Consider the following 16,866-nt stretch of genomic DNA (forward strand, 5'->3'; position numbering starts at 1 on the left):
AATAAAAACATCCACTGTTGCAGCAGAAAATGGGAAAATTAAGCTAGACATAAACATTGATGTAATGTGATAGAAAACTGAGCCACCATCAAAGATAATCTTCTTGTCTGAGAAGGACGGTAAGTAGCAGTACTACAAAGTACTAATAGTAATACTAGACGTTATTCTTAGGATACATTTAGACCTTATATGGCTAAATGCAATCTTCTCCATTCACAACATTGACATGATTGGTATACTGCCTGTACACTTGCCTTATCTTAATACAAAACCACCTCTTTTTTCTCTTTAAACAACCACAGGACCTGGGCAATTTGTACTCATTCATTCGACCACAAACTCATTTGTATACCAAGCGTGCATGTATCAGCATATATCGAGTACTCTTGAGAAAAAACGTAAGGCCATCTGTCCGATATCTAAAGCTCGGCCTAAATCGAGTCAAACACAGTGATCCGAGCACACCGTCTAGTCTACAACAGGATGGCTGAAAAAGAGAAGAATCAAGGATGCTAAAATGCAAAGTCCAAACCTCAACCCAACCGAAATGCTGTGGTGGGACCTTAAGAGAGCTATGCATAAACAAATACCTGCAAACCTCAATGAACTGAAACAACATTGGAAAGGATGGGCCGAAATACCTCAGCTACGATGTGAGAAACTGGTAGAGTCATGGAGAAAACAAGTGCTCCAAGGTAATGTTGCTAAAGGGGGTTCGTGGACTCTAGTTATTCTTTTACAGGACAATACAGATCCCAGCAAAAACTTTTTTCAGTCACCAATTTTACTTTGTTTAAGTTTGGTAAGAATCAAAAATACTTCTAGTATACTTACAAAGACAACTTCTACCCTTCTTCGGTGACTAGCCGGCTCTTCCATCTGGTTGGTTCCAATAGTCCCATTAATATACCACATTTTAAAAATATTTAAATTAATATATACAACTGCTATCACTGAATGGAATTTGAACCTAACAAGGATAGACTTTAAAGTTCTGATGCTGGTCTATAAAGCTCTGAATGGTTTAGGACCAAAATACATCAGTGACCTCCTGACCCAGTATGAACCTTCCAGATCCCTCAGGTCATCTGGATCCGGTCTTTTATCAGTTCCCAGAGTCAGAACCAGACACGGAGAAGCTGCATTCAGCTTTTATGCTCCTTATATCTGGAACAAACTCCCAGAAAGCCTCAGATCAGCTGAAACACTCAGTTTATTTAAATCCAGGTTGAAGACTCACCTGTTCTCAGCTGCATTTAAATAAAGCACCAAATCCACACTTTTAAGCTTAAATTTCAAAACTTACATTTTAACAACTGATTTTATCTACTGTTCTGATTTTATCTGTTTTGATTTTATATACTGTTTTGTTTGTTTGTTTGTTTTAATCAATTTTAAATCGTGCTTTTTATTTGATTTTGTTTCTAATGTCTCTGTAAAGCACTTTGAATCACCTTGCTGTTGAATTGTGCTATACAAATAAACTTGCCTTGCCTAACAGCAGTGTCCACGTTGCCATCCCTGGCTCTCTTACTTTGTGTCGGCTACAGAAGAGAATATATTGGGAGTTATTGGATTATTCAGCATGTCAAGAGTGTTTGAGAAGAAGCGGACACAGAAAGGGTTTTCAGCCGCAATTGGACTCCCCATATGGCAACAATCAGAGAACAGTAGCAAGATCTGGTATTATTGTCCAGCCTTATAAGCAACCTGGACAGTAAAATGTGGTCACAGCGGATCAGACGTGAGGTGCGCTTGAAAACCTCCAGCGGTGTCACGCGCTCCCAGACGAGTGCTTAACCTTGACCTTTGGAAACCACACTGGTATGAAAGTGACACTCTTACTTCTATCTACTCTCAATTTTGGAGAAAAGATGCAAATATGTGGGCGCAGAATGGTCATGACTTTTAAAATGGATTTGGCCAGTTTGATTCAACTTACATTCAACTCGTGAAAGCATTTTTGTGCAGGTGCTTTTTATTTTTTTGCTTTATGTGGAACAAATATAAAAAGGAATGGATCGTTAGCATAAGCAAAAACAGACCTTATGGATGATGTAAAAAAAGATAGACATTTCCAAGTGCAGAATTTGATTAACAACAGGGAAACCTAATGCCACTGATGCAAAGCACCTGATTGAGACCAGGCCTTTCAAGATGTGTGACATCTAAGAGCAAGCAGGAGTCTCTGCAAGGCTGACAACAGCGCCCCCTGCAGGTAATGAGTATTTAAAATCCACTTTTGTTTTTAAAATTGCATGATTGTGTAGCATGCTTGCTAGGTTCGAGTCGCCATTAGCTTTTAACAACTCAAATGTGTGAGGTAAGGGCAAAAAGCAAACTGGCTAGGTTCCATCTCTAATGCTGAATGTTCGTACGCTTTTGCACACAATCTTTGCCATCTCAATATTGATTTTTGTTAATAAGCTCATTTCTGACTCATTGTGGCGTGGGTGTGGTCTCTGGCCAGCTGCAGAGGAAGGGGTGACGCAGCGAGCTCCCGGGGCGGCGCAGGGGCGGGGTGAACAGGTGTGCTGGGATCTGAAGGTGATTGTGACTCTTTATATGTTGACAGTGACAGTCGGAGGGGAAGGAGAGCGGACGTGACAGCAGAGAGCGGGAGTGTCTGTGTCCCAGTGCAAAACGAAAACCACAGTTATAAATAAAAGTTGTGCTGTCATCACACTCGTGTCCAGCGTGTGCATAACGGGTCAAACGTTACACTCATTTAAAGAAACTAACCTCAACCTAATGTCTACATAATAGTTTTAAAAGATTAATACATATTTATTAAAGAATAGAACAAAAGGCAACAGGGGATATAACGATACCAAATAATGTCTTAATTTTGCACTTTTAAATCGTTCAATGAAAACTCAAAATTCCAAACACAAGAAAATAAATACTGCAGGTTTAAGAGTTTCCCTGAATATGGACGCCCAACCACACACTGTAAGACCTCATGTAGGGATCAGGGTTTTAATAGTTTTGCAATTTTCATTAGTTTTTATTTTTATTTAGTTTTGACTTCAGATTTTCAATTTTATATCAGTTTTAATTAGTTTTTACCAATTGTTTGCTAGACTCACACAGTTGTGTAGATATCCCAGTCCTGTTGTCTCGGGATGCATCACGCTGCCTTGCCTGGGGTTAGCTTCTGTTTTAGGTAAGCTAGGTTAGCCTTGTTGTGTGAGCTTTTCAAGCGCACTTTAAGGTTTGTGGGATTTTTTTCCCTTTAGAAATGTCCCTCATAATTTGTCTGTTTCCACTACAAGATACTTGCTTTATCCAAAACACAGTCATATTCAAAGTAATCCCAAATTGGACTCTGGCGCTTTCTCCCGACTTTTCCTGACATGATTCTGCGCGTGGATGGAGCAGCAACACTGACGACTCGACTAACGTGCTGCCACCTGCTGGCATAATGAGACACAGCAAGAAAAAAATCTGGAAACTAAACTTCATTTTCACCCTTGACTGTTGTATGACACGCACACATCAATGAAAACTAAACACATTTTTGCTATAAATTCAGTTAATTTTAGTTAGTTTTGTGAACACTCATTATAGTTTTAGTTAGTTTTCCTTTTTTTTTGTTTTTATTTTTATTTCCGTTAACGAAAATGTTTTTTCACTTCTAGTTTTCGTTATTTCGTTAGTTTTCGTTAACGATAATAACCTTGGTAGGGCTGCACCGATACCGATACTGGTATCGGGTATCGGGGCCGATACTGTAAAATGTGTGTGTACTCATACTCGTAAAAGTTAACCGATACCAACTTATTTCATTAATCAGAGGGTGGCTTGTCATTTCTGTTGTGGTTTTTTAGATTGGCCACTAGGGGGCCAATTATTATTTTATTTATTATTTATTTTATAATTTTTTATATTTTATTATTTATTTAATAATAATTATTTTGTTTGTTTGTTTACAATATGGACACTCTGCAATAATTTAAAAGTTTATTTTATTCGCAAACCTAATTTGTATTTATTTTATTCCAAACAGAAGTGTTTATTTATTATTCCGAAAGCTCGAGACAGTGCCAATAGTTCAGTGATATTTTGTAAAATTACAATGTGGAGACTCTGCAATAATTTAACAGAAGTGCTTATTTTTCACTTGAAATTTTTTTGTGGTCATTTTTATTAAGATTTTATTTTTTATCGGCAGGGAATATAATAAAACCTGTCTTCCAATTAATTGTATTTGTGTGTGTGTGTGGTAGAAGTATCGTTTTTTGTACTCTGTATCGGCAAGTACTGAGATCCAAGTATCGGTATCGTATCGGTTTGAAAAAATTGGTATCGTTGCATCCCTAACCTCATGTATGTCAGAAAGACTTAAACAAGTGTAGCGTTACCAACAGCTTACAAAGAATGTATCACGCAACACATGGAGGATCCAGTGGGAATTTGCCCCTCACGTCCTGTGTGTACATATGTAACATGTAACTCTATCACTGACCAAATCCCTCCTCTTGTTTCAAACTTGCCTAATACCACAAAAACTTAATGAAAAACAAAGCAATGCAGTGAAGACAGTTCACCACAATAACGCTTTCAGTACTAGACGGTGCGTCCACTACTTCAACCGGGTTTCACAGTACTAGCTGTTGAAAGACCTGCTGCTGGTGAAACTCTCTTTCTCTTGCCTCCCCCCTGTCAGCACCTCATAAATTATTCCCTGGATCGAGGGAGATGTAGATGTCTTTGTTTGGCCGGCCCTGTGTGAAAGAGGGATCAGGAAAGAGGAAATGGTGAAGGTAATCATAAGGAAGGCCTCTACAGTGTCGTAGCTTGTATTTACAAGCGCTGGGTCAAAGGGAGAAGGCTGAATAACCAAATATCCACAGTAAACCCGGTCTGTGAAAGGAAGATGCAGGGGTAGATAAAGTCACACTCAGGATATTGCCTCGGCTAACTCCAAGTGGGCCTCGTCTTCTCCTCCCAGCTCTGCTTGACCGTCAGTTCAACCAGAAGGTAAAACTGTTAACAAGCAGGTCCAGCGAGTGAATAACCAGCTATAAGGGAGTTTTTGTTTGTGTTACATGGGACAGGAAAAGGGGAATTTTGTAGGATTTTTCCACAAGTAAAAATTCTTCCTTGGTAAGGGGTTTAACTGCAAAAAACCTGTAAGTCGGGAAAAACAAATCCTCGTCACGAGCAGACAGGTGCCTGTTCTAAACTCATCATAGTCTTCGTATTGACTTTTAAAATTCTAAACTATTATTTCTACTACTATAATCAGATGGACTTTCTTTAAGAGGACTAAGTAGAAGGACGTTTACACTGCCGAGTAGAGAACACTGTCCATTTCTGAAGGACTGACCTCGTGGCGACCCCACACACCAATCTGCAGGGCGCCGCGCGAGTCGTCGATGGCACGTTAAAACTCCGGCTCGACGTTGCAGTCGTAGCAGATGAGCCGAGTTTAGGCCTCTTTGAAGAGACCACAGCTAGCACAGAGCCTGCCAACAGGACCAAAGATCACAGTTCAGTTCTCGTCTCTTCTGGTACAGTGACCGCTAAAGTTTATTCATCTGTGTTTTAAATCATCCTTTTTCCTCTTCATCTCACTTGAAGTGGCTTAAAAGTGTTGAGGTTTTTGCCCTCGTGACAACCAGGCACGGCTCCAGGGCCTAATTCCACTTCCCATATGGATACCAATTTCTGGAGCAGACTTTTGGTAAGGAAGCAGGCGAGCAAATGGCACCGAGTTAGAAAAAGCGTAACCCAATATCAATAACTTATGAAACATAAATATACTAAGAGGGAACTGGGAGCAGGAGAAGATGTATGTCATTAAACAAACGGCAAATCTCTTTTCTTTTTCTTCTCTCTCCGCAAAATTTCCTTTTGCCTTTTAGCGGGGAGTGGAATTCATTTTCTTTGTGACTTTAATTCACTGAAAAGACTACTCACATGTCATTTCCACTTTTAATTTAGCAAATGAGGACTCTTGACTGAGCTAATAGCTTTTCCTCAAGGGCATAATTCAATCTGAGACATCAACCATCAAAGTCCTTTTGCATTACTATGTCCGGCGCTAACATGAGGCGCCTCTGCGGGGGTAGGGGGGTGGGTAGTCCACAGCAGCTTCCATTTATTTTCAGGACCTTTGCAGTAAACAAATATGATGGAGCTGGCCATCCGGCGACAAAGAGCTGCAGTGCTGTCATTTCACTGATTCTGGGCCATATGGTTCATTCTTATCAGAAAAGGAGGCGGTATTAAGACTCCGAGCAGGAAGGAAAAGAAAGACGGAGAGAGGGCAGTTATGTGGAGGGTACATCCTTCAACGTCACATTTATTATTTTACAACAGCCCTCGGAAAGAAGCAGCCTTGAGGCTCTGTTGAATACACAGCACTAATGACAACCGCCGGGGAACTCGGTGAACGGAGCAGAGTGGGCATCAAATGTTCAAGGAAAAAATCAGGGTTTCTTTTTTACCAATTTCTAAACCTTAAAGTTCATGTAGTGCCACGTTAGTCATTTCTTAAACAGCCATAACGTTGGTATAAACGAATGTATCTGGCCACAGACGCAAGCTTAAGAATGAATTGGAAATCCAAGGAGCATTCAAGTTCACCATTTGCTCAAAAAGAAAAGACGGCTCTGTTTGTAAAATATCTTCATACGATACGATAGTGAATGGACTGTCATGGCGCACGTCTAAAGGCAGAAGCTATTAGAGCAACAATGTCGGTTTAACTAGCTCAAAATTGAGCAGATGGCATTTATTGCAAGGGTCAAGATTCCGATGCTAATGATGTATACCTTTGAAAAGTATATGCTCTGAAGTCACTAAGGGCTTAGATTGAGCACGAGTGGCTGAAGACAGACGGAAAAAAGTTTCAATTAAAAAGTATGAGTGACTGCGCACAACAAAAGACGAAACCCAACACTTGAGGAAGGCACCGTACGCTATTCACACGAGGAGCTGGAGACCTGGGAATCAGGAAAGGAAAAGTTCCTTTCACCGAGCCACTCAATCAACTCTCTGTAAGTGACTGTCATAAAAGGGCTTCTTTTAAAAGCTTGTAAGCATCTGATTTCATGAGAGAGCGCTGACAAGAGACTGGGCTACATCCCCCTGCATGACAAAAATCTTTGAATCGGAGGATGCTTTGTGCATTTTAGTGCTAAAATTGAACTCAAAATTCAGGAGTGACAGTTAAACATTTCCTGAATCTTAACCTGAAAATCAAATGAAAAATCAAATTATTTGCCCCAATAACTCACTAGTGATGGATTCATCTGTCTTACCTACAGCATTTTTAGTCGCAACATAACCGGTGATTTCAAGGTCAAGGGATGCGCAGTATTTAATGTTATTAGATCTGTATGTCACATCTATCTTAGAAATTCTTCTCACAATCTAAGAGGCTTTGCATGTTTCCATCTTTGGTGAAGTAAGCTGTCGTCCCATTTTAAATGGTGTCTCCAAAACTTGGCTTGGGGTGGCTATTTTTCTGAAAACATCCATGAATGACCACAGAACCAGACTTATTCAAATCACAAGAAAAAAAGAGAAAGGTGGTGGACAGTTTAACGGTATGAAATAAGCTAGCTTCTCTAAGATTAGCAGGTAACTTAATAATGAATTGAATGAGCATAAGTACTCAGTAAAAGTAATGTTGTTGAGCTTATGTTCCATTGTTTAAACCAGAATTACTCCAGAGTCACTAAATCTGTTACTTTAGCTAACAGTTGGCTAACAACAAAAGAGGACATGGAATGTTTTAAAATTCATTTTCAGCTGCCGAGAAACAAAATCATCAAATCTGACCATCGACCCCCCAAAAATGTAGCACTTTCGCTGCTAACTGCTCCACTGTGTTCGGCTGTGTGGCTGCTTTTATTTCGTGTGGAGTCAAAAGGCGGCCTACTGTGGCTGCAACAGTAAAAGTAAAGTTGTGAGATGTGCTAAAATACACTGGAAACAAAAAAACTAGGTTTAAAAATGTAAAACAAACTTCATTTCCAGTGCTCGCTACAATTAAATAATTGTGGTTCATCCGCTCTCTGGAGAATATTTTGTAGGAGCAGTACACGTCACACACATTTCCATAACCAGACAGGACAATGTTCACAATATCAGAATGTGGCACATTTGCTGCATGCAAACACACATCTGATGGAAAAAATCTAGCCAAAGTGGGATAAAATAAAATCTGAACAACATTCGACACAGTAGAATGGGAGGCAGAGCCTTCAGTTTTCAGGCCCCTCTTCTGTGGAACCAGCTTCCAGTTTGGATTCGGGAGACAGACACTATCTCTACTTTCAAGATTAGGCTTCAAACTTTCCTTTTTGCTAAAGCATATAGTTAGGGCTGGACCAGGTGACCCTGAATCCTCCCTTAGTTATGCTGCAATAGATGGAGGCTGCCGGGGGATTCCCATGATGCATTGAGTTTTTCCTTTCCAGTCACCTTTCTCACTCACTATGTATTAACAGACCTCTCTGTATTGAATCGTATCTGTTATTAACCTCTGTCTCTCTTCCACAGCATGTCTTTATCCTGTCTTCCTTCTCTCACCCCAACCAATCACAGCAGATGGCCGCCCCTCCCTGAGCCTGGTTCAGCCGGAGGTTTCTTCCTGTTAAAAGGGAGTTTTTCCTTCCCACTGTCGCCAAAGTGCTGCTCATAGGGGGTCATATGATTGTTGGGTTTTTCTCTGTATCTATGAAGCGCCTTGAGGCGACTTTTGTTGTGATTTGGCGCTATATAAATAAAATTGAATTGAATTGAATTGACACAAAGATATTATTGGAAAAAGATCATCTAACGTAAGAGAATGAAAAAGACAATAAGACAGCGATGTCATTTTCTGGTGGGTGGTTTAAAGAAAAAAGACAACAACCAGATCAGAAGTTTGATGGAAGAGCTCTGAACCCCTACAGCATGTACTCTGAACCCAAGCAAAACCTAAAGTATGACGTTTGGGCTTTGAGCATTACTTCACATGTAACACCATACCTAGCACCTCACTGCTGCTTTGCATATTTAAGCATACTGCACAATCTGAAAGAAAAAAATCCCTTTTCCCTTAAAGCGCTGTGGCGGCTTTAACACAACATGCTGAATCATCGGACTTTAAATATAACGTTAAACAAAACAAAACCAAAAAAAAGGGAAGAATAAGGGTAATCAAAAACACACAGACACAAAAAGATGAGAAAATAAGAAACACTCCTCTTTGGGATTCGTACCCGCCGAGGAACGACCACACCAACTCTACAAAACGTGTTGAAAATATACCAGGAGACAAATGAGGTAAAGGAGGCAGAGTGCTGTGGTGCTTTATACAGTCGCATGCTGCCAAGGGAGCCGAAGAGGGGAGAAGCAAAACTCACCATGGAGTTTTAATGGCAAAACATCCCGCCCCAAAGAGGTAGGGTCTTCATGAGAGGGCGGAGGGAAAGGGGGTGTTGGGGGGTGTTGAGGGGCACAGAAATAGACGGAAAAACAATTATTAAAACTAGCACACTTGAGCAAACACACTTTTCACATTATATACTTTTTGACATGTCTGTTTAAGTGCACAACACATGCGAGGCAGGAAACAGAACGTCTGTGCGCTGAGATGGATTTGAAGACCTACGGGATACGTCGATGATTCATCTGCTCGAGTCGCTCCGTAAAGCGTGATACCATATATTTGGCACATGCATCACGTCCGCAGACGGACGTTTTGGGTTTTTCTTCTTTCGACATATGTCATATTTTTTTGCTCTCTTAACTCTAAAGGGATCGGGTACACGTGCACAAACTTGTACCCGACCGTGCAAATGCAACGCGGGAAAAAAACACTTTGGGAAACGGCTCTGATTGTTGTGATTAGGAAAGAGTATGAAGAGTTTATCCAATTTGTATAACAACTGGGGACACCAGTAAAACTAACAGCACTCAGGCACTGTTGAGACAAGGAGTTGTGTGTTTGCATGCAACTTCTTTTTTTAGTGCAAGTGTGTATTTATGGCTGTGAACTGTCTTATGAATGTGCATGCCTGGTTGGAAGAGACGGTGTTGACAAATGTGTGTTCGCTGTGATTATGTTAACAAGTATGCAGTGTGTTTGTGCGTGTGCATCCAAGAGTCGTCTAGAGTGTAGCGTCTTTTTCAGGGTGTATTTCTGTCTGTCGGTCTGTGCGTGTTTCTAATGTTTACGAGACATTAGGAGTGGGAGTGTGTTCCTGTGTTTATTCTGCATGTCCAGAGATAGTGACAGAGCTCCATAAACAGTTTACAGTAAATAAGCCGTTTCCCTATAGCAATAAAGGTCCGATGAGACTGAACTCTGTCCCTGCAAACCGACCTCCCCCCGGCCATGAAAAACAGGATCTCCAACCAACGAAAGCACTCCGTAGTACTTCTTTATTTTATCGCTTTCGCCGCATCCTCCCGGGCCCTCCCGGTGATAGCTCGCAGTCTCCAATTAGTCTTGGTACATGAATGTGTAGCGTGTTCCGCCGGGAGAAAGGGAGCAACAATTTGCCCTGGAATGTCTTACTCCTGGAGTGCGAGTTGACAAATGAACACACTGGTTGGTGTAATGGAGGCCCCTGGTAAACTGCCGCTTATCAAAGAGCTCCACGGAGAGGGGGGGGGGGATCTCTAACGTCTTACCCTCCGCTGAGTCTGTTGAACTTTCTGAGCCCAAACTCTGGCCTCCAACTGGTAAATGGATGGACACCAATTGTAGAAAGAAGGCCAGATGGGGTCAGCTCTCCATGGGCATAGCAAAGGCCAAGTAAGCTTTAGGATTTACAATGTGCCACTTTGTCCCTACAGTCTTCCTGGAACATGCTGGTGCAACTTATATACTCGATGGAAATTAATAGCAGCTGAGTTAATGCAAAGAAAGCTGCAAGAAGGCTACAGAAATGTAAAGCAGATCAGGTGGAACCGGTTAAAGTTCTTGTGTCATGAGTAACTGGTATTCATAGTAATTAAACATTCAATGCCGCACAGCAAGAAGGTCCTGAGTTCAATTCCAACATCAGGCCGGGGTCTTTCTGTGTGGAGTTTGCATGTTCTCCCCGTGTTTGCGTGGGTTCCCTCCGGGTACTCCGGCTTCCTCCCACCGTCCAAAGACATGCAGCTTGTGGGGATAGGTTAATTGGATAATCCAAATTGCCACTAGGTGTGAATGTGCGAGTGAATGTGAGTGTGAATGGTTGTCTGTCTCTGTGTGTTGGCCCTGCGACAGACTGGCGACCTGTCCAGGGTGTACCCCGCCTCTCGCCCTATGACAGCTGGGATAGGCTCCAGCGCCCCCCGCGACCCTGAAAAGGATACGCGGAAGCGAATGGATGGATGGATAAACATTCAAACAAGATATGTCCTCGATGTCTCTATATCCACAGCTCAGCAGGGAACCACAGAAAACTTTTCAAGAACACAGACTTGAACTTTTAAAGAAATGAACTACAGTGTCACCAGACTTACACAAAGAGCAAAAGAGCTATTTTCCCCAAACGTGTGCATCAGCGTTGTTTTACACCAGACTTTAAAAGTCCCAAACCTATCCTTTGGTGTTACAAATCAAATTGCACACTCCTCGGAGTACAACAAAAGCATGAGGTCACGCTGGGAGAATCGTCGACCGTGCTGAGCTGGCAGTAAACAGTTTTGACCTCAGTGTAGACAAAGAGCGCCCGATTACAGTATGTGATGCAAAGCACGACGGAGCGGGTGTGGCGAGCAGAAAAAGAGTCGTGATGAGAAACAAGTCAAACATGGGTCATTGCTACAGAGAGAAGTCAGAGAAAGAGGGGGGGGTGGGATCGACCTGCGAGGGTGACGACCCTACTCCCGGAGAATAATCGTTCACACATTCATCTCTTAACCGTTGGCCCTAATAGCAGCTCCGCCTGGGCCATTAAAAAGAGAGGGAAGTGAGGTGATTTGTGCAAATGGTTTAGCCTCGCCGCCATGTGGTGCGTTCTTAAAGCCCCTTTTCTAGCTCCGGTCTCAGCGAGCCTCTGTGGCTCTGGTATCGGGATGGCTCACACACGCATTACAGTAATCTGAGGGCACATCTGCAGCGGGTCACAGGGTCTCATTTGTTCTTTTGCTGTTGTCTTTTTCCTTACCCCGCCTGCACTCTATTCGCATGAAAATGTCATCAGCGGGATTTGCTCAAAGGGTGGTATTTTGTTTTGCGTGTGACAATCTTTCCATTTGGATTTTCATTTGTCCGCGTTAAAGTCAGACAGTGTGTAGATGGGATAAGTGTGCGATTCTTCATCCGTTTGCAAATCCCTAATGTGACCGCGACAGGCATTTTGACAAGTTAAATCAATCTGCCCAGTGAATACAGGCACGAGTAGAGCTGAATATTTCTGTCTTAATCCTGTTCAAAGATGAAGTTGTGACAGGAAAGAGTTTTGGATTTTGTGATCACCGTCTTTGGGATTTAATTCAACTGGGTCTAACACGCTTCCATATTAGGCTGACAGGAAACAAGAGGTTGGGGCAGAGGTGACACACCTCTCTTTGTCCGGTATTCCCAAGAGACTCTGAGGAGTAGCAGAAGGTTGGCTATGCTCCTCCACTCTCTGCCCTGGCCTCATCTGGAGGGAGGTTATCAGGCAGATGCCTAGCCACATCCGACTCTCCCTATTTTGACGGAGTCGGGGGAGCATCTAAATTAAGAGAGGCGAGGGCTCTGTGTGAATTCGGTGAGGTTTTCTTTGATGTCAGAAACCTGAGGCTTCTGAAGACAAACAGCAGCACAATTTTGCACGCCGGTGGTCTGCAGGAGTGCAGCACGTACAAAGGTATCTATGCAGTCAGCCAGGTCACAGAAAAGGGGAAAGAAAGCTTCATTAGTGTGTGTGTATGTGTGTTTGTGTCTTATTGCAAGGTGCACACAAAGGCAGCTTGGTAGGGAATATAGGTTAAGCAGCTGGTGTGTTCCTTTGCCACACTGCCAACAGAGATCTGCTCATACAGGTGTAAATACAGCTGCTGGACTCTCCTCTCTCCCTCTCTTTCTGTCACACACACACACACTTACATGCACACACACACACACACTTAACAAAGAGAGAGGGGCTGGCTGCACAGACAGATGGTGCCTGGGCACTACTGTGCAAGTATAGCGTAAAAGCATATGATATCACTCCCCACTCTAGGGGGTCAAACCTGCTGCCTCACTCAGTGTGTGTGTGTTGGTGTGGGGTGCAAGCAGTGCGCGTGCAGGAGCAGGGAGCACATCTGTGCGCCCTGATACATTAATACTGACACCTCCTCTGGACTTGAATGGATGGATGAAGGCGCGCCGAGGCAGTCTACCAGACTGTGATAGTGTCCTCCGAGCCGATACAGCTGCTGGAATGTTGCACAGCCGTGGACAGCGCGTGCAAACGTTTGCACAGTTTTACACAAACACAATAAGGATACGAGCACCTATATTCTCTGTAGTTAATAATGACACCAAAGCTTGAGTGACGTCCAAAAACTAATTAAATACATCACAGAGCCACATTGATTGCTCCTACAGCCCCCACCTGCCAGTTTATCGTGTGCACGCTGCTGTATGAGCCGTTTCGTCCATTATCTGTACATTAGCAGTAGGGGTGCAACGATACTCGTATCGATATTGAACCGTTCGATACAGTGCTTTCGGTTCGGTACGCATATGTATCGAACAATACAAAATTTTAAATTTATTTGATCAACTTTTCTTCTGACGATGCTGTCTGTGTTGAGAGCTCAGTGGATCTGCGTTCGACTACTCCACCTAGGCTGCACTGTCGAGCGCAGATCCACTGAGCGCAGCACAAGCTAGCAAGACAGAAGCGAAGCTCGTTGCAACATGGCAAATTGAACCTCCCCCACCCTCATTCAGATCTGGCCTTTGGAACTATTTTGGTTTTCATGTGACGTATGACCCTGAAGGTAAGCGCGTCATGGACAAAAGTAAAACAGTATGTCGGATGTGCCACACAATGCTCAATTACATTGGTGGAAACTAGTGCGTTAGCGCAGTTAGCTCGTTAGCGTGTTGACGCCGTCCAGCCCCACTCACGGGGTGATCCGCGGTAGCTCGTTAACGGAGATTTGCCGTGTTGTGGCGTTAACGTCATTTCAGATTAACGCTGACAGCACTAGTGGGAACACAACGAATATGACTGCACATTTACGCTGACATCATCCTAGTGCAAAGACAAGTGGAAGCAGACAAAAACAACAAGCACACATGCTACAAACTTTACCCGAGTCATTTAGACAGCCGTTAGCACATGATTCTCCTTATGGGGACCTGATATGTTTAATATGCTGCTGAGAATATAGCCCAGAAGAAGCGTATAGTAGAGCTTTTATTTTGGAAAGAGACATTTCTCTGTAATAAACTCTCTTTTCCAAAGATGAGTGATTTCTCCATCAGATAGATTTATTTTTTATTACTTTGTTGTTTCAGCAACATTAAATTTAAAAACTGTACTTTTGAGTTAAAATATATATTTATAATTTTAATAAATGACAAATTAAAAAAGCATGAACATTTTTTGTATCGAAAAAATATCGAACCGTGACACCAAAGTATCGAACCGAACCGTGAATTTTGTGTATTGTTGCACCCCTAATTAGCAGCTGTGTTATCCCTGCTAGCTCCAAAGTGAGCAAGCAGAAATATTTCAATATGCAGCTGCAACAGAAGATTATAAACAGAAGCTGAAGAAGGGTTATTAACACCAGCTGTCAAGGACAACCACAACATAAACCAACCTGAATGTTTGATTCATGACTATTATGCTAAACTTTGTTACATTATGATTTCTAAAAATTGAGAGGTGAACTTTAATCTGAAGGAGAATATGGCCGATAGACACACAAACACAACACCTGTGTTTAAAATCAAATATTCTTATTGTGGCAATAATGAAAACAAGGAAAATAAATATAGAATTTGATGTTTTTTTACAAACTTGCCACCAGTGTTGGTCAAGTTACTTGAAAATACTAATTAGTTCTCCAAGAAAGTAATCCCATTACCTTACTGATTACTCATTTTCAAAAGTAATTAGTTACTTTATTAATTTTTAAAAACATGATACACAACCTGAGCACGTAATAAAGCAACAGACCTTTCAGCCCAATTATTTTTCTTCTGCATAATCGATCATTTAACTTAATTCAACTTTTAACTTATACATTAAGCAGGAGTGGGGCAGGTGGAGGTTTGCCCACAGCGGTCATGTCAGTGGGGGGGTCCGGGGGTTTCTCTGTGAATGTCACGTTCCCGTGGCAGCGTGCTCGCTCAGATTTGAAGTTGAATTTTTCACTGTAGAAAGACGTTTTCTTCCCACACAGAGCGTACAGTAATGTGATTACTTCCACTTCGTACTCTCTCCATCACTCCACGTTATCCATTGTTGATCTGCACACGTTTGTCGCTGCCACGGACGCCGCACGCTCGCACGTCATTGTCACGAGACGCTCACAAACAAAACCACAGTTTAGTAACGTGGCGTGCTTACTGGATTTTTGCAATAGTAACCCCTCACTTTACTCTTTACTTGAAAAAGTAATCAGATTACTTGTGTAACTGTCTCTGCTTGCCACCTCCAGTTTAGGGGAATCCTGGCAGTAAGGTGACACTGAAATCATCAGACATTTCACAGGAACACGAGAAACTATGACCGAACTATAAACGGTAATCAGAGGTTTGTCACCACCTGTGTCCTGAACGTTTTACCCAACTTTGAAGATTTGAGTATTTCAATAAATCTTGCAAAATACAGTTTTGGCCTTTTAGCCTTTATTGGATAGGAACAGTGAAGACAGACAGGAGAGTGGGGAGGGAGAGGCGTGCAGCAAAGGGCCGCGGGTCGGACTCGACCTGCTGGGCACCCGTGCTCACCCATGGAGCTAAACCAGCGCCCACAATTTACATCTTTAAAAAAGAAAAATGTATTTACCTGAACAGACTTTGATGTTTTGCAATTCTCAGTAATTTAGTGAGAGTTTTTTGTGCTAAAGATTGGAGTTTTATACTGAATAAACTAATAAACACAATAATGGTCAATAGGATGCAACAGACGCCCGTCTTTATACATCATTAAATACTAGAAATACTAGAATTAAACCAGAATGCAAACCACCAGGACAAGGACATCTTCATAATCATTCTGGCACGGGACACCACCGCAGCGCATGTGCAATGATCATCTTTACAAAACAAATGAACTTTGCAGGTCTTCTTAATGATTTGGAAAAAAAAGCCTGATGTTGTTTATGTTGACCGCAGGGTCGGGTCATCCTCAAAGCTCACTTATCAAATATCACGGGAAAATAAATCCCTTGGCGTCTGTTTGAATCATTATAGCATTTCCCATTCAAACAGGGCATGAAAATTACATTTAAATGAAAATATTAAAATCTTCCCATATTTGTGGAGCCACCTGTACTGTATGTAAATGCACTTAGCAAAGGGCTTTAGTTGTTGATGGTCTTAAAACTACATAATTTCAATGTATGGCAAAGATCCAGATGGAAATAAAAGTCAGAGGTGCATGAGAGCAGATGTGCTTTCACAATTTAAACGTGTTCAAACGTACAAAGCTAGCAAGGCTACACTCTAACACGTGTTATTTGAAATCATTGGCAGGATTGAACTTATTTTCTTTTATCGGAGAACGCATTTGTGCCTACCAAAAGAGCCCGCAGACTGAGATCGCATGTGTGTGTTGTGCTTCATTACCCTATGCAAAAAACACGGCGGCCTGAGACAAAAGAAGTCCATGAGCGTCGGCTCGAGATGAGAGAGGAAAGGCGCCGGCCTGTGCAGAGCCACTGCTGACACAACACGCTGTTTTTATAAAGCGATTACTGGGAAGAGACAGA

The 16,866-nt window shown here is 42.2% G+C and overlaps 1 protein-coding gene across 9 annotated transcripts in view; it reads right to left on the bottom strand.

Annotated features, from left to right (window-relative positions):
- The window catches only part of bcas3 (BCAS3 microtubule associated cell migration factor), a 367,208-nt gene that overhangs the window by 257,684 nt on the left and 92,658 nt on the right, over positions 1-16,866 (bottom strand). For 8 of the 9 annotated variants that reach the window (XR_014868693.1, XR_014868695.1, XR_014868694.1 and 5 more), the window contains exon 17: positions 9,366-9,410. The exons of the other annotated variant lie outside the window; for it this stretch is intronic. Coding sequence is in view for 5 of the 8 variants with exons in the window: in XM_085130745.1 (XP_084986871.1) it covers positions 9,366-9,410 (45 nt within the window). In the remaining 3 variants the exon portion in view is untranslated. The remainder of the gene's footprint in view (positions 1-9,365; positions 9,411-16,866) is intronic. 9 annotated transcript variants of the gene reach the window in all.

This window comes from Neolamprologus multifasciatus, chromosome 14 (assembly GCF_963576455.1).
Source record: "Neolamprologus multifasciatus chromosome 14, fNeoMul1.2, whole genome shotgun sequence".
Taxonomy (NCBI): domain Eukaryota; kingdom Metazoa; phylum Chordata; class Actinopteri; order Cichliformes; family Cichlidae; genus Neolamprologus; species Neolamprologus multifasciatus.